Source organism: Rattus norvegicus, chromosome 1 (assembly GCF_021556685.1).
Source record: "Rattus norvegicus strain SHRSP/BbbUtx chromosome 1, alternate assembly SHRSP_T2T, whole genome shotgun sequence".
NCBI lineage: Eukaryota > Metazoa > Chordata > Mammalia > Rodentia > Muridae > Rattus > Rattus norvegicus.
In genome coordinates, this window is record NC_141534.1 from 194,450,217 (window position 1) to 194,474,735 (window position 24,519).

General features: G+C 43.9%; 1 protein-coding gene and 1 long non-coding RNA gene across 28 annotated transcripts in view; one reads left to right on the plus strand and one right to left on the minus strand.

The window, feature by feature from the left end:
• The window catches only part of Tmem219 (transmembrane protein 219), a 38,294-nt gene that overhangs the window by 1,861 nt on the left and 11,914 nt on the right, over positions 1-24,519 (minus strand). For 6 of the 27 annotated variants that reach the window (XM_087559935.1, XM_087559928.1, XM_087559930.1 and 3 more), the window contains 5 exons: positions 11,092-11,218; positions 9,288-9,486; positions 8,989-9,178; positions 3,501-3,727; positions 723-892 (listed from right to left, as the gene is read on the minus strand). In XM_087559935.1, coding sequence (XP_087416061.1) covers positions 755-892; positions 3,501-3,727; positions 8,989-9,178; positions 9,288-9,486; positions 11,092-11,132 — 795 coding nt within the window. In that variant the 5' untranslated portion in view covers positions 11,133-11,218 and the 3' untranslated portion in view covers positions 723-754. Of the gene's footprint in view, positions 1-722; positions 893-3,500; positions 3,728-4,020; positions 4,756-8,988; positions 9,179-9,287; positions 9,490-10,461; positions 10,660-10,791; positions 11,037-11,091; positions 11,219-24,519 lie in introns of those variants that run through there. The other 21 variants (XM_087559927.1, XM_087559922.1, XM_087559923.1 and 18 more) reach the window with 13 other exon arrangements.
• On the plus strand, positions 10,562-11,470 carry LOC108349643 (uncharacterized). The gene is made up of 2 exons (XR_015652589.1): positions 10,562-10,778; positions 11,075-11,470. It is a non-coding gene; the product is annotated as an uncharacterized LOC108349643 (long non-coding RNA).

Here is a 24,519-nt window from a genome sequence, read left to right on the forward strand (position 1 = left end):
GTGCTCTTAACCGCTGAGCCATCTCTACAGCCTTTCCTCTTCTTATTGTTGTTGTTGTTCTCCTCCTCCTCCTCTTCCTCCTTTTTTTTTTTTCTTTTTTTCAAGACAGAGTTTCTTTGTGTAGCCCTGACTGTCCTGGAATTTGCTCTGCAGACCAGGCTAACCTGAACTCAGAGAGATCCAAATGCCTCTGCTTCCTCAGTTTTGGATCAAAGGTGTGTGCCACCTTAGCACAGCTTAGGGGAGGCATCTGAATTGCTGATAGTGTTTTTCTGTCTGGGTGGTATTTACAAGCATACACTTTATAATAATTTGCCAAATTGTACTTTTATGGTTTTTCTTTTTACATGAAAGTTATTTAGTTCATAGTAAAAATAGGGCCAGCAAGATATCTCAGCAGGTAAAGGTTCTTGCCATGAAAGCAAGTTTGGTGACCTGAGTCCCATTCTCCCGACCCTACATAAATGTGGAGGTGAGAATCAACTCCATCAAGTGGTTCTCTGACCACACGTGCACACCATGGCACATGGGTGAACACATACACAGAGAACAATAAAAGTACTCTGTTTACAGAGAAAACTGTTCCCAGTTCTGTAAGGACACAGCTGAATAGGGCTCTCAGAAACTCAAAGGAAGCTGTATTTGAGGATGAAGTCTAAGGATCTGCTTTGCCAGGTTACAGCTGCTGTCTCTCCCCCACCCTAATTCCCACAGAACCTCACCTGACAGCAGAGTAAGGCACAGTCCGTCAACCTCAAAGCCGTGCTCTAGACCAGTGGAACTCGGGACGTGGATGGAAGCATGCTGCAGTGGCACAGCAGAGAAAACCACAGAGCAGAACCAGGAAAGAGCCCAGGACCAGCAGTCTGCTGCCACACAGAGCTAGCTCCTCCTAGTGGTGGGGACAGAGAGGGAAAAGGGAAATAGTAACAGTAGAGAGGCTTGGGAAGCTTTGGAAGATAGCTTGCCCCATACCATGAAAACCAGAGACAGGTCTCCATGAGGCAGAGTTCTCTTAACACCTAGGGGCAGCTACAGGTCAGGTGACAGATAACATTGGTCCAGATGCTTGCCAATCTGCTTCCTTTAAGATTTACTTATTTATTATTATATATAAGTACACTGTGGCTGTCTTCAGACACACCAGAAGAGAGCATCAGATCTCATTACAGATGGTTGTGAGCCACCATGTAGTTGCTGGGATTTGAACTCAGGACCTCTAGAAGAGCAGTCAATGCTCTTAACCACTGAGCCATCTCTCCAGCCCCCAAACTGCTTTCTTGCCCAATCATCAACTGAACTCTCACTGAGTCCCCAGGAGTCACTATTCTCCACATTTCACATGTTTTCCTTCCTTCCTTTCTTCCTTTCTTCTTTCCTTCCTCCCTTCCTACAGACCTCCCTCCCTCCCTTTCTTAACGAGGTCTTTTATTCCTCAGGCTAGTCTCAAACTCTCATGTTCCTTCTGCCTTGAGCCTTCTGAGTGCTTCAGTAACAGGTGTTTACCATCACGCCCAAATGTAGATGTTTTCAAAATATTTTTATATCTATATTTGTACATGGGTGTGTTTGTCTCCACATATACCTGTGCACCACCTGTATACAGTGCCTGCAGAATCCAGAAAGGGGCTTCAGATCTCCTAGGACTGACGTAACAAATAGTTGTAAGTCACTATATGGGTACTGAGAAATGAACCCAAGTCTTCCGGTGGGGCAGTCTTTGCACTTAACCACTGAGTCATTTCTCCAGCCATAAAACTCTGGTTGCCACCAAATGCCTTTACTTGCTTAAGCCATCTTGACAGCCACGCACATCTTAAAGACTATGCAAATAGAGCCAAATTCTGCTTCCCCTTTAATTTTGGTTTGCCAAGATAGGATTTCTCTGTGTAGCCCTGGTTGTCCTGGAACTCTGTAGACTAAGTAAGCCTAGAACTCAAGAGATCCACCTGCCTCTGCCTCCCGTGTGCTGGGATTATAGACATTATGGTGGTTTGAACATCCATGGCCCATAGCAGAGTGGCACTGTTAGAAGGTGTGGCCTTGTTGGAGGAAGTGTGTCACTGTGAGGGTGGGCCTTGAGGTCTCACATACATGCTCAAGTTTGGCCACAGTCAGTCCGTTCCTGGCTGCCTTCTGATCAAGATGCAGTAGTCTCAGCTCCTGCCTGGACTCTATCATTGCTTCCTGGCATGATAAAGGATTGAACCTCTGAACCTGTAAGCCAGCCCCAATTAAATGGTGTCCTTATAAGAGTTGCCTTAGTCATGGTGTCTGCTCACAGCAATGGACTAAGAAAGCATGCACCACTACCCCCTGGCAACAAATGGCCCTTTTTAATATGAGGGCTGAGTATGTAGCAACCCTTTACCCATGCTCCTCTGCCCTCCTGAGGGCTCTAGATGGCTCCCACTTGAGTGTTAAACTGTAGCACAGAACTGGCCCTGAGATTGAGATTTCTCCTGCTCCCTCCCACATCATCCCTAAACACCTCCTGTGAATCCCAAAAGTGTGAGCTGCACTCATTTCCTCCTTGAAGGATCATCTTCCCAGGGAAAGGAGGCTGGACTGCCTGCCACCTTAACTGCCTCTTAACTAGCTGTGTGCCTTTAGGCAATTCATTCCCTCTCTAAGCCTCTTTCCTCATCAGCAAAATGGGATCATAGTACCTGTCTCACAGGACTATCAAGATCAAATGATACAATACTTTGTACTTTGAGACAATACAAATAAATACTTTCGTATACTATAAGTGACTATAATCTGACTCTTCCTTACTTGAAATGTTGTTAGGGTTAAGTGCTCCTTGCTTTATGTCTGTGTAACACTCTGCTCATGTCTCTATTACAGTAACTTCCTCATCCTGCCTCTAATGGCACTTCAGAATCTCTTTTGTTTGTTGTTGTTTTGGTTTTTGAGACAGGATCATAATAGCCCTGGCTATCCTGGAGCCCCCTACATAAGCCAGGCTAGTTTCCAAGTGAGCAAACAGCAAATGGCTGTCTGATCAAATCTGTTTTGCATCAGGTACTGTGCTGTGTACTTTACAGTCATTCTTATTCAATCTCAGTTACAGGAATTTGTAGGTTATATCACATTTTGTCTTTTACAGAAGATTCCATGCTTGCTCTAAACATCACTGCCTATAACCTAAGGCAGGGTTATCAGAAACTGTTCTTGTTTATGCTTCTTTTTTTTTTTTTTGGTTCTTTTTTTTCAGAGCTGGGGACCGAACCCAGGGCCTTGCGCTTCCTAGGTAAGCGCTCTACCACTGAGCTAAATCCCCAGCCCCATGCTTCTTTTTTAATACATGGTTCTTATAAGGCCCAGGCTGACCTTGAACTTTCAATTCTCCAGTCAGACTCTACGGTACCAGGATTGTAAAAGAGCATGGCTCCATACCAGACCAAGCCCATTCCTTCTCGACTTAGTGAAGTGGCCTCTTCACCCTTTCAGGCAGTCCTCCACATAAAACCTTGAGGATCAACTGATGTACTTACTGAGGTCAGCAGCTTGGTGAGCACAAAGCGTTCGTGGCTCCAGACTATGACACACTCCTCACCCATCATTGGGCTCAGGGTAGCATTTCCAGCTCCCTCTTCTGAGCAGGATATAGGTGGTTGGCTAGAGGGCAGAATTTTTGGAATACCACTAAAATACAGGCAGGTCCCTGGAGTCCTTCCTGAGGCCACTCTGGCTGTAACAAGGACAGACTCTCCGGCAATCTCTGCAAGAGGCACAAGACACAAGGTGGACAACAACAGAGTGAGAGACTGGAAAGATGGCCAACAGCAAAGAGCATTGGCTGTTCTTCCAGAGGACCTGGGTTTGGATCCTAGCATGCACATCTAGAGGTTTCTAACTGCCTGAAACTCCAGCTTCAAGGAATCTGATCCCCTCTTAAGGCCTCCTCTGGTACACACACACACACACACACACACACACACACACACACACACACACACTGCATTCACAGATATATGCACATGCCCAAACCAAACCAAGTGTGATGGCACATACCTTGAATGCCAGCACTCAGAAGGCAGAGGCAGGCAGATCTCTGAGTCTGAGACCAGCTTGGTCAAAAGAGTGAGTTCCAGGACAGCCAGAGCTACAGAGAGAAACCCTGTCTCAGAGGGAAAAAAGAAAGAAAAGAAAGAAAAGTAAAAAAAGAAAGAAATTAACTTGTCCAAAGAAATCAGTTATTCATTGGACACCAAAAGTCATTAAAAGTTCATAGTCTGTTTCGAATTGCTGGAGAAGGGGCTAGAGATATGGCTCAGTGGGTTAAGACCACTGATTGCTCTTCCAGAGGACCCAGGTTCAATTCCCAGCACCCACAATGACAGCTAACAACTGTCTGTAACTCCAAGATCTGATAATCTCACCCAGATCTGCAGGCATAATACCAATACATATAAAAATAACATTGAAAACAAAATAAATAAATTAATTAATTAACAGACAATGGATGGCTTGCTTGGTAAGTACCTTTGGGGTGATTCTCCGTGCAAAAACCACAAAGCTAGCCTGTCATGTCACTGTCAGTAACTCAGATATACTAAAGAACATACAAACCAGGAAGAGCTTTCAGAAAGGATTAAAGAAAATACAGGTTATATTCCAATGTCAAAGTGTTGAAGTGGGCTGGAATGGCTTGGCAGTTAAGAGCACTGACTATTCTTCCAGAGGTCCTAAGTTCAATGGTGGCTCACAACCATCTGTAATGGGATCCAATGTCCTCTTCTGGTATGTCTAAAGACAGCAACAGTGTACCATACATGAAATAAGTAAATCTTTAAAAATAAAAAAGTGTTAAAGATATTTCTATGAAAGACACAAACTCAAAAGTTTTTTTGTTTGTTTGGAGCCCAGAGTAACATAGAAACCATTATCTACCTATCTACCTATGTGACCTCGACCTCGACCTATATTAGGATTATAGACATGAGCCACCATGTTCAACTTCTAGCATCCATTTCAAACGTGCAAAGAGGAGGCTCACCAAACTGTTGGGGAGCTGACATTTTTTTTGTTCACTGCTATATAGTCTGAATTTCGAAATGTTTCAGGATGCAGCTCAGTTGACAGAATGCATGTGGACCACAAACCAGCATGAATTAAGAGTGAATGGTGGGTTGGGGATTTAGCTCAGTGGTAGAGTACTTGCCTAGCAAGCGCAAAGCCTGTAAAAAAAAAGAGTGAATGGTACAACACACTTGTACTTCCAACACTGGGGAGGTGGAGGCTGGAGACTGATGGTGCAGGGATTTTGAGTAATACAGTGAGTTTGGGCCAACTTTGGCTAAATGAGACCCTGTCACAAACTAAGAAACAGCAAAATCAAATGTACAGTACTAAAAACAGAAGAAAAGGGGACAAGCAAGATGGTTCACCCAGGAAAAGTCCTTGCTGAACAAGCCTGAAGCCTGTTAACACTTGGTATCCAGAAGCCAGGCAAAGGTGTAAGGAGGGAGCCAACTACACCAAGCTTTTCTCTCACTACCCATCCCCACACCAATTAGAAAACAAAAACAGGTTGGGGATTTAGCTCAGTGGTAGAGCCCTGGGTTCGGTCCCCAGCTCCGGAAAAAAAAAAAAAAATTAAAAAAAAAAAAACAAAAAAGAAAACAAAAACAAAAACAAAAAAAAGCCCCATAAAACTGCACGTATGCTAACAGCAAGGGGTGTAGCTTGATAGCATGTATGAGACCCTTGGGCTCATTCTTAAGCACCAGTAAAAGAAAAAACCAAAACAACATAGTCTAAAATGTTTGCTTGGGGGCTAGAGATGGCTCAGTGGTCAGGAGCACTTACCGCTCTTCTGAAGGTCCTAAGTTTAATTCCTAGCATCCACAGGGCAGCTCACAACCACCTAATCCCATCTTCTGGTGTGCAGAGTACACGCAGCCAAAATACTTATATACGTAAAATACATAAATCAGTAAATCTTTGAAAAAGTTGGTGTTGACTTTATCAAATACAAAAAATTAGGAAACAAGAATGTTAATTGCTTGAGAAAACATTAAAAATGATGGCCTAATCACTTATGGATGAATTACAGCCATTAAGATAATAGGCCACGTATGGAAAGCTATATGTGTCTAAGTGAAAAAGAAACACAATTTCAGGGGTTGGGGATTTAGCTCAGTGGTAGAGCGCTTGCTTAGCAAGCGCAAGGCCCTGGGTTCAATCCTCAGCTCCAAAAAAAAAAAAAAAAAAAAGAAAATACGATTTCATATACATTATAATCACAACTGAAAGAATGCACAAGAATATTTCCATAGATAATTTGTCCTTTACTCACTGCCCAGTGGACTTATGGGCCAGATATTATATTGTTAATCCCAGACAGTGAATAGCCCTCTTAGGTCACAAAAGTTTTATCTAAATTTTCTTCTCCTTATCTTCTCCATTTTTCTTTCTTTTTATTTTTGTTTTGTTTTAAGGCAGGTTTCATTGTGTAGCTCTGTCTGCTCGTAACTTACTATGTAGTCCAGATTGTCCTCAAACCTGTGCTTCTTTCTGCCTTAGCTTCTCCAGTGCTGGGCTTCAGGTAGGCACCATGACGCCTGACTTACATCCATCCTTCCCATGAGCCACTTCCTAGTGTCCCGTGAACCACCAATCCTACTCCTTTCTTGGTTAGACTGAGTTTGCCCAATGAACTAGATAAAGTCTAACCACTTCGAGTTGCACACAAAATCTTTCTCTCTCTCTCTCTCTCTCTCTCTCTCTCTCTCTCTCTCTCTCTCTCTCTTTCTTTCTTTCTCTTTTTCTTTCTTTTTTCTTTCATTGGTTTTTTGAAACAGAATCCTTCTGTAGTCCTGGCTGTCCTGGAACTCACTCTGACAATCAGGCTGGCTTCAAAATCAGAAATCCACCTGCCTCTGTCTCCTGAGTGCTGGGACTAAAGGCATGGGCCACCACTGCCCAGCTCATACAAAATTTTTTATTGGATGTCATCAATTGCAGCTCATACCTAGAAAGAGTGAATCAATGTCTGTGATTGGTCTCTGACCTCCACAAGTATGCTGTGGAGATCATACACACATGAACAGACACTAGTAACTAAATAAGTGTAACTAACTAATGAAAAGACCATCCATGGGGTTGGGGATTTAGCTCAGTGGTAGAGCGCTTGCCTAGAAAGCGCAAGGCCCTGGGTTCGGTCCTCAGCTCCGAAAAAAAGAAAGAAAGAAAAAAAAAAAATCCATGCATTGCTGCTTCCTGCTTTGGACTATTTCCCCACTCAGCATTTCTTCACTACCCAATCAACACTGAGCCTGGGAAGGTCCTAAACATGACATCACAGTTCCCTCCTGGCTACATGCCTTTGTGCCTGCCGTTCCCTTTGCCTGGAGTGGTTAAGCATTCTAAAAACTTAAGCTTAGATGCTGTATCCTTACTTTTCACATTGACTGACTCTTTTATTCTTGTTAGATAGACTGTCAACAACCTAAGGAAAGGCCAAGGGACTAGAAAAATCGCTACCAGAACCACAGTGAAATAAATAGGAATTCTCTGTGATTAGAGTAGGGAGTGAAAATGAGAGAGAAGATACTGATGAGGAGAGAGTGGTGGTGCACATTCAGGGCAGAGGCAAGTAGAGGGTCTCTGTAAGTTCAAGACCAGCCTGCTACATAGTGAGTTCTAGGATAACCAGAATTACATGGAAAGACCCTGTCTCAAAAAACAAAAACAAACAAACAAAATAAAGTGCTAGTGAGAATAGAAGACAATGTAAAGCCCCAGTTGTGACTATAAAATGGGACATCAGTTTGGAGTTTCTCCAAAACACTTACCGTGGAGCTATTCTATATTCCATGAGTGACTGTATTCTCAATAGTACTAAAATGCATGCCCACACAGAGACTAGTGTTAAGAACAGCATAATTTCCTTTTGGGTTTCTTTTCCTCTTTAGGGAGACAGGGTCTCATTATGTAGCCTTGGCTGGCCTGAAGCTCAATACGCAAATAAGGCTACCTTGTGGAGATCTGCCCACCTTGGCCTCCCCAGTGCTGGGATTAAAGGTATGCAGCACCAGACCAGGCTGAAACAGCATAATTTCTAATCACCCAAAGTGAAATCCAACTAAATGTCAACCCAATGGTAAGCAGATACATAAAAATATGGAATACTCATCCAAGAATATTATTCAACAATAAAAAGAACTGAAATAATGCTGCTTCATGATAAACGTTAAAAAGCTTATCGCGAGTCAAAGAAGCCTGTCACAAAGAACGGCATACTGTAGCAATGTCCAGAACAGGCAAACCACCAGAGATAGAAAGCAGACTTGTAAAGGCCTGGCAACCTGGAATATAATGTATTTGTGGAACTCAGGGTAGTTTCACAGCTGGGTAAACAGACTAAAAGTAACTTAGTTATATGTTTTCAATGAGTGAAATATATGGTGACATGTGACTGATATATATATATATATATATATATATATATATATATATATATATATTTTTTTTTTTTTTTTTTTTGGTTCTTTTTTTTCGGAGCTGGGGACCGAACCCAGGGCCTTGTGCTTGCTAGGCAAGCGCTCTACCACTGAGCTAAATCCCCAACCCTGTGACTGATATTTTAATACTGTCATATATTTTGGAGGTGGTTTCAGATCTTGCTGTGTAGTCCTAGATGACCTGAACTCACTATATAACCCAGGAATGTTGGCGTGCTGCATACTCTCTTCAGATCTATCCAGCTCTCTATACATAGTGGGACAGGGCATTTGCTTTTGAACCTAAGGCCTCTTGGTACATTTTAGGACAGAACTGAAGAAACTTGGAACTGGAACAGCAAAGCCAAAACACAAAACCTCGACTGTAGACAGCATCACTGCAAGTATCTCATCCTATCTAATCTGTGTCATAGCAAAAGTCATTAAGGTATACGATGTGTCCAAGGTCACCAGTCAGATGAAGTCCCAACCCTAATTGTCCTGACACTGGACCACCATATTCCCCAGATCTCACCTTTAAATCCTATCTGACTACCAGGGATCATGGCTTGGAATGTTTGGGTTTTGTTTCTGTCTGGATCACCTCCGAAGTTCAAAGTGGTCAGTAAGCCGACGACGTGAGGCCCTTGCCACTTCCCTGTGACTGTCTCATTCATGGGGCACAGACTTAGCTGGCCAAAAGATCTCAAGAAGGTAACCCAATCCTGTGTACAAAAAGGAGAATGACAGAGAGGTGAGGTGAGCAGCAGAGGCGAGTACATACCACAGGGTAGGTGAGTATGTACCAGAAGGGAGAGCACCCCAGGTACTTACCTGGGGAATGTCAGGGCTACGAAGGCCAGTTGTGTGGGTGAGGAGGAAGCCACCAAGGCCCAGACCTGAGAGGCCAAGGAGCAGCAGGATCAAAGTGGCACAGACCAAAGGTGGGTGATGAGCCAGACAGAGATGCAAGTTGTGCCCTGCCTGGCAGCTGCCCATGGGGAGCAGAGGGGTCTGGGCCTCTGTGGAGTGCCTGCTGGAGGACAGTAAGGAAGAACTGGACAAGAGCCTGCTGGTCAGAAGGCACTCACCCATGTTATGCAAAGGTAAGCTAAAGCTAGAAGACAATGAATTTGCTCAAGGACACACAGAAAGTGGCAGAGCCAGGACCAAAATCCAAGACTCTATACTCCAAAAGTCCCCCTCCTTACAACTAAAAAAGGCTTTCTTTCGTTTCTGAAATATCCAAAGGAGAAGCAGGGAAGAGCGTTCTGTACTAGCAAATGGGACATCGAATTCTCAGCTGGACAAAGAGGAAGCAGTTCATCTGGGGTTAGGCTTTGGCAACCAAGACAGAATCCACACCGGAAGTATCTGGGTTCAGAGTTCCTACTTTGGAGGTAAGCTAACTAGTCAGATAGGATGGGTGGTGCTAAGTGCAACCAAGCCAGTTGGTTGTCCGTGAGGTTAGGATGGCGAGAAAGGAAATTCTAAGAACACCAAATGAGGATTCGACTGGGCACCAGTTTGCTCGGAACTTGGCCACGCAGGAATTCAACAGACGTCCAGCTCTTTTCTTTTTATAGGTGTCATACTGATCCTTAAGACCAGAAGCCAGTAGAAAAAATACTGTAGCTCAGGGACTCTAATATATAAGTGGTCTAAAATCCGTCTTCAACTTCCGAGTACCCTATTCCAGGCAAGAAGCGATAGACTGATGAAAATATACATCTGGAAGGCAGGAGATCAGTATAAGGTGTGGGGGGAGAGCGTGGTAAAGTGTGGAAGCCACTGGGAAACACAGGTGTCACATATGCTCGGCCTCTACGTGGCCCCACGTCCCGGCATTTCTGCAAGGGGGAGGGTAGGAGGAGGGAGAGCAGAGCCTAAAGGGCAGTAGCGGCTGGTGCATCTGGGCCTCCCGTCCTCCCCAAAGCCCCCTCCAGAAATATCTCGACACCCGCATCCCTTCCCGAGCGGCTTCAGTCCGTTCGCCACTAGCTCTCACCGCTTGCAGCCGGGCGGAGACCGGCGCCCCGTGACGTCATGGGCGGCGCGGCGAGGGGCGGGACCCGCGCGCGCGCGCGCGCCCGCTACGGCCCCGCCCCAGTCCGTCCAGACGCGCATGCGGGGTGAACATGGGAGTGGAGAGACTTGCTGGCTACTCCCCGGCCTGAGTCAGGCCGAACCAAAAAAAGAATTCACCCTAGGGGCCAAGAGGAGGAGGTAACTCGTGAGGAGGTGATAAAACTAGCAACGGGCGAAAGAGGTCGTGCTAGCCGTTTTGGACATCTGAGGGTCTCCCTCCCGAGAGAGCACAGGAAGGTCAGAACCTCACCAAAGTCACTTTTCTGATGTTCGGGACCCACCGGTGCCATTCGCACTCCCCGGCCGCGCCCAGGTTTCCGGGAAGGTCTTGGGATCCTCTGGGAAGTATGGGACTTTACTCCTCCTCGCTGAGAGTATTATAGGTTCTGCTCTTCTCTGCCCTCTTAAATGCTTACGGTCTACACACCTTGCACTTGGCCTTTGGCTCCTAAGAGGTTCCTAAGTGCCCAGGACCCTAGAGTTGCAAGGTTGTTCAACCGGGAGCGTCTCTTCTCACTTTGTTAACCTTTTAGAGGGAATATGATCTTACCTGAAACAGCATAAGACACGGAGCCAGGAACTCAGGCGCATCCTCAATCTGGCGGTGCTGTCCGGTAACCCCAGCACTCAAGAGATGGAGGCCTGAGCATCAGGAGTTCGAAGCCAGCCTGGGAGCCCTCCAAAACCAAGCAACAACAAAATGAATAAATCTAATTCTGCATAAGCCATAATAACCATGTTGACCTGGGGATAAGATTGTTCCCTTTAAAGGAGAACATTTGTTTTGGTTTGGGAGAGGGCAGGGTCTCACTGTGCAGATGACTGGAACTCACTTATGTACTCAGAAAGTGTCTTTGAACACAGAGATTCACCATCCTCTGTCTCCTGTGTGCTGGGATTAAATATGTAAAACATGGTTCTCTAAAGAACATTTGTACCACTGCTCTTAGTTCAGAACAGTTCTCAAAAGATGTAAAAAAGAAAAAAAGAAAAACGAGGTAGGTATCATTCGTATCCATTACTACAGCTACCAAGGAGAAATCAGAAAATAGCAAGTGTTGGTAAATACGTGGACAAATTGGAATTTCAGTTGAACATTGTTGGTAGGAAGATAAAATGGTATAACTTATAGGAAAAAAATCTGGCTTTTCCTAAAAAGGAAAAACAACAAAAATAGCATTATGATGTGGTTATAATTCCACTTCTGGATATAAAATTATTCCCCAAATTTGAAACAATGTCTTCGTGAGACATTTGTATACCCATATTCCTAGCAAAATTATTCATAAGAGCCAAAAGTGGCAACATCCCTAGAATGGCTAATCCAAATGTGGTCCACTCCACAGATGAGGGAATATTATTCAACTTTGAAGAGGAAGGGGAGCCACGTACAATGTTGCATGCCTGTGATCCTAGCATCCGTGAAGTAGAGGCAGCAGGACAAGGAATTTAAAGGACATCAACTTTGGTTACATATTAAGGCATTTTATGCTGAGTGAAATATAAAATGCATGTCACCAAAAGACAACAGCAAATGGTTCCAAGTATATGAAACAGATATGACAATAGCATATGATCCCTCATATAGGAGATGCATGAGGTAAAAAGCATATGATTCCACCAACATGATATGTACAGGAGAATAGCAAATGATTCTCTGCGTGAGATGCATAGAGTAAACACGAGAATGACTCTAACCCTGAGATACACAGGACAGCAGTTTATGATTCCACCTACATGGAATGCACAGTGTGAAAGTACAACGCCAACAGTGCGAGATGCCGAAGACAGTGGCATGTGAGTCCACTTACATGAGGCCCTCGAGACAATAGCATGTTATTCTAACAGTGTGATATGTACAAGACAATGGCAAACATCTATACAAGATGACTCCACCTTCTTGAGACCCTTGAGACAATAGCATATAGTTCCATCATCACAATTTCACAAGAAAATAGCATGTGGTTCCACCTGTACATGATAAATCGCATGATAGTGAAGGATCCCTATGTAAGCTAGACAAGATAACAGCATGTGATTCCACTAATGCGTGATATGAAGGACAATTGCTTATGAAGACACCAACCTGAGATGCACAAGACAATAAGCAAATGATTACACATATATAATGTGCATAAAACAATAGCATATGCTTCAAACTTTGTGGGATGTATAAGACAATGGTGTAAGAGTCCACTGAGGTGCACGTGACGTGCATGTCCTATGAGATGCATGAGACGATAGCATACGAGTGCACCTGTACGAGAAAAGCAAGATCGTAACAAATGATCCCAACAGTGTATGCATGACACAAAAGACAAATGTAAGCGATATCACCTACATGAGGTGCACAAGACAACAGTGAATGATCCCGCTCATGTGATCATACAACAATAGCTTATGGGTCCCTCTAGATGAACAGAAACAGAGCAGATGATTTCACCTCTGAGATGCACAAGACAATAGTGTGTGGTTCTTCCAACACGTGAGGCACAAGATAGTAAGTGAATGGTTCCACCTATACAAGATGTACAAGACAACAGGATCCCACTAGATGATATGCGCAAGGAAATAGTTAGTGATTCTGCCTATGTGAACTGCACAAGATGATTGCATTCCACCACGAATGGAGAAAAGGGAGAGTATATGATTAAGACAATAAGAAATGAATGATTCATTCTGTATGAGATACAAAAGCATGTATATGAGATATTTAAGACCTGAATGATTCCACTCTATGAGATGCACAAGAAAATAGTGTATGATTCCACTGACAGGAGATGCGCAAGATAACAATGTTCGATTGGTTCCACCTCTGTGAGATGACAAGTTCTATAGTGAACGATTCTACTTTTTGAGCTGCACCAAGACAAGAGCATTAGATGCCAACTCTATATGACTCCAAAATCAATCCTGGTGATGGTGATAATGCACGCCTCTAATCCTAGCACTGGAGAGGCAGAGACAGGCAGGTCTCTTGAGTTCAAGAGATGCTATTGTCAGGCTGCAGAGATGGCTCAGTGGTTAAGAGCACCGACTGCTCTTCCCGAGGTCCTGAGTTCAAATCCCGGCAACCACATGGTGGCTCACAACCATCTGTAATGGGATCTGATGCCCTCTTCTGGTGTGTCTGAAGACAGCTACAGTGTACTCATATATAATAAATAAGTAAAATATTAAAAAAAAAAAGGGACCGTAGCAGACATTTAAAAAAAAAAAAAAGAGGGGCTGGGGATTTAGCTCAGTGGTAGAGCGCTTACCTAGGAAGCGCAAGGCCCTGGGTTCGGTCCCCAGCTCCGAAAAATAGAACCAAAAAAAAAAAAAAAGAGAGATGCTATTGTCTCATGCATCTCAGTGGAATCTTACACCATTGTAAGAACAAGGCAAGCCTAGTCTACAAAGTGAGTTCCAGAACAGCCAGGACTATACAGAGAAAACCTGTCTTGGGCGGGAGGTGGGGGTGGAAGAAGAGCCAAAAGACAATAACAACTTCTTTCAAATATGTGAGATTCGCAAGACTGTAGCAAATGATTCAAACTATTTGATCTGCACAAGACCGTAGTGCATGACTTCACATATATGAGAAGAAGACTAAATAGAAATTTATTCCACCTATATGAGATGCACAGGACAATAATGAATGACATCCCCCTATATGAGACCACAAGACAATAGCATTTGATGCTACCTCTGTGTCATCTCTACGAGATGAACAAAACAGTAGCATTTGATTCTATAGACCTGTCTTGCACAAAACTGCTAGGAAGGATTCAGGAGATGAATAAGACAGGATCATATGATTTGACCCACATGAGATGCACAGGACAATAGCATACTGTTTCCATGATACAACATGCACAACACGATAGCAAGTGACTCAAAATATGTATGGTACATAAGATAGTGGTTAGTCACTCCACCTCTTTGAAGTGCATAAGACAATATCATTTGATTCTGCCAACGTGACATGGACAAAATACTATTGCAAGATTCCAGCATTGTGAAATGAGCAAGGCAGTAGCAATGATTCCACCAAATGAGGTGCAGAAGACAGCGGCAAAGGATCCCTTCTCTATCAGGTGCATGAGGTACTAGTGTATGATCACACTCACATGTGATGCGCAAGTCAATTTTGAACGTTCCACTTTTAAGAGCTAGACAAGATAATAGCATATTTCCCACCACTGGTGGTATAAGGAATAATTGCTTGTGATTTTACCAACCTGAGATGCACAAGACAATAAATGAATGACTCCAAGATGTATGACTCCATCTATATGAAATATATAAGACAGTAGACATGAGTCTGCCTATATGGGATGGGTAAGACTAATGGAGTATGATTCCACAGATGTGAGATGCACAGGACAGCAGCATATAAATGTGCCAATGAGATTTAAAAAAGAAAAAATCAAGTGATTCTATCTATACGTGATGCACAAGAAAATAGCATATAATTCCATCAATACGATATGCACACAACAATAAGCAAATTATTCCACCTCTATTAGATACAAGAGACAATCAGGCACAATTCCACCAACATAATATGCATAAGAAAATTGTTGGGTGTTCAGAAGGTCTACAGTTCCTTTTCTGGGCACAAACCCTGACCCAAATGTGTTCTCGTGACTCTGAGGAAAACTTCAGGCATGACACAGAGCTTAAGAGGAATGTCCTCTGGGGCAAAACAAGGTATATTCCAGAAAAATGAGATACATAAGAAAGTGTTGTTCCCCCTATACGAAATACAAAACACAAATATTTAATGATTCCACCTATATGAGGTTCACAATGCAATAGCCAGTGAGTCTATGGACATGAACTGCATAAGGCAACAGTGTGTGACTACAGCAAAAGGGAATGCACAAGAAAATAACAGACAACCCCACCTCTATGAGACATAAAGACATGAAGACAATGGGGAATGAATGACTCGCCAGTGGAAAGGAAATAGCGTATGTTTTCAGCAACATAAGATGCACAAAGCAGTAGTGAATGATTCCTGCTATCTAATGTAATAAGAAAGTGACTGCAGCTTATGTGAGAGGCACTAGACAATAACATATAACTCCACTGATGTGACTTGCACACCACAATAGCTTGTTATTTCCCTGTTGTAAGGTGACAGCCAACTCAGAGTCAGAAAGTGATGACTGCTAAGGCCTGGAGAGAGCAGGTGATTGCCAGTTATTACTTAACGGATTCAAACTTGTATGTTTGCTGGGCAGAGGCAGAAGCAAGCGAATTTCTGTGTTTTTTAAGGCCAAGCTGGTCTATATAGCAAATTCCAGGCCAGCTAAGGCAACAGGCCAAAGCCTTGTCTCAAAATAAAGAACAGAACAGAAGTTTTACTTTTGCCCAGTGAAACATCTTGGACATGTGTGGTGGAAACAATTGTCTGTAGTCACTACCAAGTAAGTATCCTTAATACTACTGAATGATATGCTTGAAATGTGAAACCCGCACTGGGTGAATTGTTTTGTGCCTTTAAGCTCAAATTCTGAAGGTTGAGGCAGGAGGGTTTCACAAGTTCAGTGCCAAGTCTAACCTACAAAGCAAAATCCTGCCTCAAAAAAAAAAAAAAAAAAAAAGTGGCTAGGGCTAGAGAGATGGCTCAATGGTTAAGTGCACATACTGCTCTTCCCAAGGAGCTGAGTTTGATCCCAGCACCCACCCACATCAGGCACCTCACAGTCACCTGTTATAGGGATCTGACACCTTTACCCTCTGTGGCCCCTTCATAAAAACCCACACACAGAGACACATAAATAAAAATAATAAAACGTGGTAATAATAACATCTTATGTACATTTTTTTAAAGATTTATTCATTTATTATATATAAGTACACGTAGCTGTCTTCAGACACACCAGAAGAGGGCATCGGATCTCTTTACAGATGGTTGTAAGCCACCATGTGGTTGCTGGGAATTGAACTCAGGACCTCTGGAAGAGCAGTCGAGTGCTCTTAACCACTGAGCCATCTCTCCAACCCCTTATGTACATTTTATTACAATTAAAAGTAGTAGGTCCGGAAAGATGGCTCAACCATCAAGAGGAATTGTTTTCTGGTTCCGTTCCTAGTGCTCACAAGGCAGCTTGTATTCACCTGCAGGTCCAGGCCAGCAGAGGCTATACAGTCAGACCCTGGTCTCAAAAGGAAGGGTGGTGGTGGCTAGAGAGATGGTTCAATGGTTAAGAGCATTTGCTGCTCTGGACTTGGATTTGGTTCCCAGCACCCACGTAGTGGCTCAGAATCATTCTAACTCAATCTGAAGTTCCTTTTCTGGCCTCCATGGGTACCAGGCATGGACATGGTACACATATATGCATACAGGCAAAACACTCATAGGTATAAAATTTTAAAAAAAAAAGTATTTTAAGCAGCTATTGAAAATCTGCATTCGGGCTGGAGAGATGGCTCAGTGGTTAAGAGCACTGACTGCTCTTCCAGAGGTTCTGAGTTCAATTCCCAGCAACCACATGGTGGCTCACAACCATCTGTAATGGGATCCGATGCCCTCTTCTGGTGTGTCTGAAGACAGCAATGGTGTACTCATATACATAAAATAAATATTTTTTTTGTTTTTGTTTTTTTTTTTTTCTTTTCTTTTTTTCGGAGCTGGGGACAGAACCTAGGGCCTTGCGCTTGCTAGGCAAGTGCTCTACCACTGAGCTAAATCCCCAACCCCAAATTTTTTTTTTTTTTAAATTAAAGAAAAAAGAGTCCGCATTCACTTAACAGTTTGGGGATGCGTGCTGTGTGGAGCCTGGCTTTCCCCAGCTCTGCCGAGAACACGGCGAAGTCTAAGAAGGACACAGCAGAGCGCTGGAACTCTACAGCAAAGCCCCGAACAAGCACAGCCACTTTCTTCTTTACTTTCTTGACCTTTTGTTTAGTTTTGTTAATTTGTTTATCTACTTATGTGTGTGTATGTATTAATGAGAACTGGTGCCCACAGAGCACAAGGTTGTCCAGTCCCCCTGGAGATGGAGTTACAGGCAGTTGTGAGACACCCAGTGTAGGTGCTCAGAACTGAACTTGGTTCCTCTCCAGCAGCAGTACTTGCTCGTAACTGCTGAGTCATCTTCCCAGTCCCCCCACCTTAAATTATTTATTTTCTGAGCATCCACATCTTAGCAGTGCGCCTTACACACCGAGCCATCTCACAGTCCCTCCTCACGTTGGTGAGATTGCTGTTTGAGACAGCGTCTCACTGTATGGCTTTGGTTGACTTGGGACTCCCTATGTAGATCAGGCTGGTCTCTAACTCAGACATCTGCCTGCCTCTGCCTCCAGAGTGCCTAGTCATGGTTTGTCCTGTTGAGACAGGATCTCATGTAGTCTACACTTGCCTTTAACTCACTATGTCGCTGAAGATGACCTTAAACTTCTGATCCTCCTGCCTCTACCTCCGGGACAAAGGTTACCCACAGGGGTCGCTTTACAAGGCTGATGATGTCTTTGTCTCACCTGACTCACAGCCTTTCCAGAGAAGGAGAACAGCTAGACATGGGGTGTTCCTAGAAAACATTGTAAGCTGAGAGAAGAAGCATGGCCACTTGGGGAAAAGATTATAGCTGAGACAAATAATTCACACACACACACACACACACACACACCCTAAACCAAAACAAAACAAAATAAATAAACAAACAAAAACCCACCACCAACAACACGGGAAGGAAAAGATGAGTAAGAAGCTTGGAACAAACATATGTCCCTTTTCACCATTTTTATTTTTGTTTTATGTGTCTAAGTGTCTTGTCTGCATGTATATCTGTGCATCCTGCGTGTGCAGTGCCCAAGAAATCCAGAAGGAAAGTTGGAGGCCCTGGAATTGAAGTTACAGACAATTGTTAGTCACCATGTAGGTCCTGGGAATCAAACCTGGGAACTCTGGAAGAACATTCAGGGCTTTTTTTTTTTTTTTCCGGAGCTGGGGACCGAACCCAGGGCCTTGTGCTCGCTAGGCAAGCGCTCTACCACTGAGCTAAATCCCCAACCCATCCAGGGCTCTTAATTGCTGAGCCCTCCCTCCAACTCCTGGAAAATATGTCCTTGAAATATCCTTCTACCCCCTGCACATGAGTGTCTAATACACGACGTCACGATGTACGTTCAGATGATGTTGGAGGAGATTATAAATTGGAACCTCTAGCAGGTCTTCAGGGTTAGCAAAGGCAGAAACTGAGGACTAAGCTAGAGTTGTAAATAAACTCTGTAGATGTGGGAATTCCAGCACACGGACTCTGCAAAGGCCTGGAGAGTGTTTCTTTTGACTTTTCCTCTCCTGTCTCCTCATCTCCTTAGATCTCCTTGCCCTGGGCACCTTCTTCTCTTTCTACCTACATAATAATATTAGAAGTGACCTGGTTTCAGTGAAAATATGTGAATCACACAGAGAACCAGCAAAATATTCTATTCACATAAAATAAAGTACCTGAGGGAGCACAGGATTGGGGGCTTTGGGTTCCCAAACAAAAACTTGAAATTAACTACTTATGAAGTCCTTGAAGGAATAAAGGAAATCATGGATAAAGAAGTAAAAGAAACCAGAAGAATGTTTCTCTCAATCAGTGGGATGGCTGGGGATGTAAATGTGTTGGCAGAATGATATCAGCACAGCACAGAATAGGCATGGGCACAAGCCTACAATCCTGGCACTCAGGAGTGGGAAGCAGGAGGATCAGGAACTTTGGACAGTGCTTGTTTGCTTCTTTGTTTTGAGACAGGTTCTCACTATGCAGTTCTTGGCTGTCCTATAACTCATTATGTAGATCAGGCTGACCTCAAACTCACAGAAATCTGCTTCCGCTTCCTGAGTGCTGCCATTAAATGTGTGTGCCACCATGCTCAGCCCAGGATCCAGTGCTTAAGGTCATCCTCGGCTACATATATCAAAGCCCGGGATACGTGAGACCCTCCCAAAGATGCAGCAGCAGGAGGAGGAGGAGGAGGGGAGTGAGGAGGAGGGGAGGGAGGAGGAGGGGAGTGAGGAGGAGGGGAGGGAGGAGGAGGGGAGGAAGGGGGAGGAGGAAGAAGAAGGAGGGGGAGGAGGAAGAAGGAGGGGGAGGAGGAAGAGGAGGAGGAGGAAGGAGGAAGAAGAAGAAGAGGAGGAGGAGGAGGTTATGAGAATGTAAGCTGGCCTCTTAGCATATACTATCCACCCCTCAACACCTCCCCTCCCCCGACACCTCCTCCCCCCCCAAAATAAAACACATAGAAGGGTGAAAGGAAGAAGAGACACGGAAGAGAGTATATGTGCAAAATGTACCCCCCCCCAAAAAAAAGAAACAAGCACAGAGTATACTAAAGAGGTTGAAAACCATGGCTAACTGGAATTTCTCCCAGGAGTACAGGTTCAAAACATAGGAATCAATTCCTGCACACACCTTTAATTCCAGCACTCAGGAGGGAGGGGCTGATGATGTCTTTGAGTTCAAGGCCATCTTGGTCTACAGAGTGAGTTCTAGGCCAATGAGGGCTACATCATGAGACCCTGCCTCAAAAACTGCAACAGCAAAAATCAACCCATGACACACAACAGATCACTAGAACAAAGGGTTAATGAAAACCTTTTCTTTTTCTGCTCTATATGGATATGGTGGCATAGAACTGTAATGCCAGCCAGCATGCAGGAGCTGTTAGTAGGAAGATCAGATGTTCAAGGCCAATGTTAGCTAAATACTTGATTTTTGAGGCCAAACAGAGGCAGTGTCTGAGAAAACTAAAACATAAAGAAAGAAGAAGAAACAGTACCAATAATAGTAGTCTCGTAGTGGTGGTCAAGCAAGGTGGCTCATGCTGCAATCCTAGCACTCAGGCAGAGATAGAAAACTCCAAGACCAAACCCAAGACCAGCCTGGGCTACATAGCAAGTTCCAGATCAGTCAGAGCTATGAAACAAGATTCTGTCTCAAAACAGTAGACAAAACAGAGGTGGCTCAGCAGTTCAAAGCACTGGCTGCTCTTCCAGAGGACCTGGGTTTAGTTCCCAGCACTCACATGAAAGCCAGCGATCATCTGAGTCCTAGCTACAGGGGATCTATTACCCTCTCCTCACATCCATGAGCACCGGGCACACAGATACATGCATGCAGGCAAAACACTCACACATAAAAATAACATTTTTAAGATTTATTTATTTTATGTATGTGAACACACTGTCGCTGTCTTCAGACACACCAGTAGAAACCATCAGATTCCATTACAGATGGTTGTGAGCCACCATGTGGTTGCTGGGAATTGAACTCATGACCTCTGGAAGAGCAGTCAGTGCTCTTAACCGCTGAGCCATCTCCCCAGCCCAAAATAACATTTTTAAAACAATAAAAACTGATAAGGGAAGAGAAAGGCCTTTGATAAGGTGCTCTCAAGATGGCTCCGTAGTTAAAAGCACTGATGCCTCTTTTAGAGGACCCAGGTTCAGTTCCCCGCACCCACACAGTGGCTCACAACATTTGTAACTCTAGTTCCAAGGAATTTCATGACCTCTTCTAGCCTCTAGGGCACTGCATGCATGTGGTACACAAACATAACCTGAAAGAAAATGTTAATACACACACAAAATAAAATGAAAAACAAAAAAAAAAGCCTTTTTGTAATAAAATGCTCATTAACCTACAAATGGAAAAGAACTTTCTCAAATACATCCAGTAGTAAGCACTTAGTACAGAAGAATTCTTACACAATACAGGTTAGAAACCCAGCAAGTAAAACACTCCCAAAACCTTTATCACATGGGGATCAAAGAGCAAATACTGGTCTGAACCGATGCCCCCCTTCCCAAAAAAAAAAAAACAAAAAAAACAAAAAAACAAAACAAAAACAAAAAAAAAAAACAAAAAAAACCACATCTATGTTAAAGATTCTGCCTGGCTGATTGACAAGATCAGAATTTTGTGTGTGGAGAGTTGGAATATTGCAGATCAACAGTCAAATTCTCTTGTGCTATCTTTAGTCCTCTTAATAGCCAATGTTGGCCCACCTCTGTGTCTGGCCTTACATCCTTCTGCCTGCCATGAGAAGCCCTTGGGATACATTACTTTAATAATTAGCTGGCTTCCACCAACCCTCTAAGGTAACATCTCAACAGAGATGGTCTTTCCCATAGCCCCGCCTACCTCCTCTTTCCTCAGGAAGATTTGAAAAGTGCCCTGAGGCCTGTGAGATCCAGGAGAAAGTGTGGATGGCCAGCCCAATGACGTGAAGTACTGCCTGACCCTCTGATGGTGGAGAGAGCCCTACAAACTCAAACTCTTCTCTGACCCATATGCACTCACATGCACAATCTTAGAATCCTTGATTTATGCCTTCCTCATGTTCTATAACCATAAAAACTTTATCAAACCGTTACTAAATTGGAACATGGTGTGGGGGCAACCCAGATCTGCATTTCTGGGTCATTGTTTCTTATATTAGTCTCAACGATGAACTGTTTTGTTGTTTGTTTGTTTTTGCTTTTGTTTTGAAACAGAGTTTCTCTGTCTTGGTTATCCCAAAAGTCACTCTGTAGACCAGGCTGGCCTTGAACAGAAAGATCTGCCTGCCTGGGGCTGGGGATTTAGCACAGTGCTAGAGCGCTTACCTAGGAAGCGCAAGGCCCTGGGTTCGGTCCCCAGCTCCAAAAAAAAGAACCAAAAAAAAAAAAAAAAAAAAAAAAAAAAGATCTGCCTGCCTTCACCCCCTGAGTGCCGGCATTAAAGGTGTACGCCACCACCTCCTGGCTGATAAACTATCTTTTATTCCCTTTGATGGGAGAGCCATAAAATATCTTTGTGTTGACTCGGGAGGGAAATTTGGCTGCACAATACCTTTAGCAACACTTCTCACACGTTAGCATCAGCGAATCCACACTGGAACGAAGCCTTACAAAGACAAAGAATAGGCAAGGCCTTTAATCAAATCTCAGTCCTCCTGAGGCTCAGGGAATCCAATTTAGTAAAACTTGTACGTGGGATTACTGGGGGTTGGGGGTGGCTTTGCCAAATGTGCAGTCCTGAGAACAGCAGGGATCTGTGCTGAAGAACAAGACACAAATGGAGACAAGAGAAAACCCTGCTCGGACCTGAGGGTAAGGCCCCAGGGGGATGGCATGCATTTCCCACAGACTGTGGCAAACCCCCGAATTGTTGCTCAGCATTTATTGGCCATCTTTAGTTGATGTTGTAGGGAAAAATACATCAACCTAGATATCAGAATAGCTCAGCTGAGTTGTCTCAGAAGGGCTAGAAATTTGTTATGATTTCAGATGTGTTCTATCACCTCACTGCTAAAAACCTCATGAGGCACAGCCCTCAGGTCATCGTGGCAGAATCCAGGATGCTCTTGATCTGGAAAACTGTATTTGGGTGAAGGTCAAACCCTAAAGTTTAACGTTTAAGAAAATAACAGGTCAGAAGGGGGAGGAGAAAAGAGAGGAAAAAGTTCAACTTAAAACAAAGGCTGACTATACATTGCTCAATATAAAAGAAATACAAAGGCTAAGAGAACATCATTGGTCACTTGGGAATGCAGACCAATGCATAATTAGAGGGCTGGCAGTGGTGGGCACTCTTTAAATACCAGCACTTGGGAAGCAGAGGCAGACAGTTCTCACGAGTATGAAACCAGCCTGGGGGCTGGAGAGGTGGCTCAGCGGTTAAGAGTACTGACTGCTCTTCCAGAGGTCCTGAGTTCAAATCCCAACAAACACATGGTGGCTCGCAACCATCTGAAGTGGAATCTGATGCCCTCTTCTGGTGTGTCTGAAGACAGCTACAGTGTACTCACATACATTAAATAAATCATATTTAAAAAAAAAAAAAAGAAATTAGCCTGTCTCAAAGAAAGGAAAGGTGGCTAGGGCTGGGGAGACGGCATGGAGGGGATAGAGCTTGCTGTGAAAGCACACAGGTCTGTGTTCAATCCCTGGAACCCACACAAAGGTGTGAGAGGAAGCCCTGGCCTGTCATCTCATGACTTTCATGGCAGAAACAAATCCTCGGAAGCTCATGGTCCAGCTACCTTGTATCTGCCACAGCAAACACAGAGACCCTGAAGGCATGGGCTGACAGCCAAGGTTGCTCTGTGACTTCCACAAGTATGTCCAGATGTGGTGCACGCACACACACACTTTGTATGGTTTTTGTTTGTTGTTTGTGTTGTTGTTGTTTATTTGGGAGTTTGTTATGTGATTTTTAGTCAGGTAGACCAGGCGAGACTGAAACTCACTGTGAAATAGCTCTTAAAGGAAAGTAAGTATTGACATTTGTGGAGCATTGAAAGCCCTTGCCCACAGTTGCATGCACTGTGGAGAGCAGATTGGCAGCTCCTGGATAAATTAACCATAGAATTACCGGGTGGTCATGCAATTTCACCGCTAAACACACATCGAGTTTGAAAACAGGTATTGAAAGGAACATTGAAATGAAAATGAAATTGATGTGAGCACTATAAACAGACAAGGATCCGCATACAACAGCACATCTTTCAGCCTTAAAGGAACCGCCAGAGCTGGGGAGCTGTGGAGTTGGAGGAGTCATGGCTGCTCTTCCAGAGGACCCCAGTACCTATATGGGGAGGGGAGTTAAAACCTCCTACGACTCAAGCTCCAAGAAATGAGGCCTTTTCTGCCTCTGAAGGCACCCCTCCTGTCCACACACGTGTGGTATTCACACAAATGCACATATATATACATAAAGATAAATTTTTTTTTTAAAAAAAAGGAAGCTGGCCAGCATGCTGGAGCCTGAAGAGGCCTTTGTGGACATGATTTTAAGTGAGATATACCAGGCACGAACAGGCAAACATTCTGTGCTCTCTTATTTCAGATACTCAAAGGAGTCAGGAAGAATAAACAATGTTTGCCTAGGGTTGGGGGAAGGGGAAATGCTTAATTTGCTTCAAGTTGGGAAGAAGAAGTAAGTGCTGGAGACGGGTGGGGGTGATGGTTGTCTCTGGGCTGTACATTCAAAACCAGTTAACTAGTAAA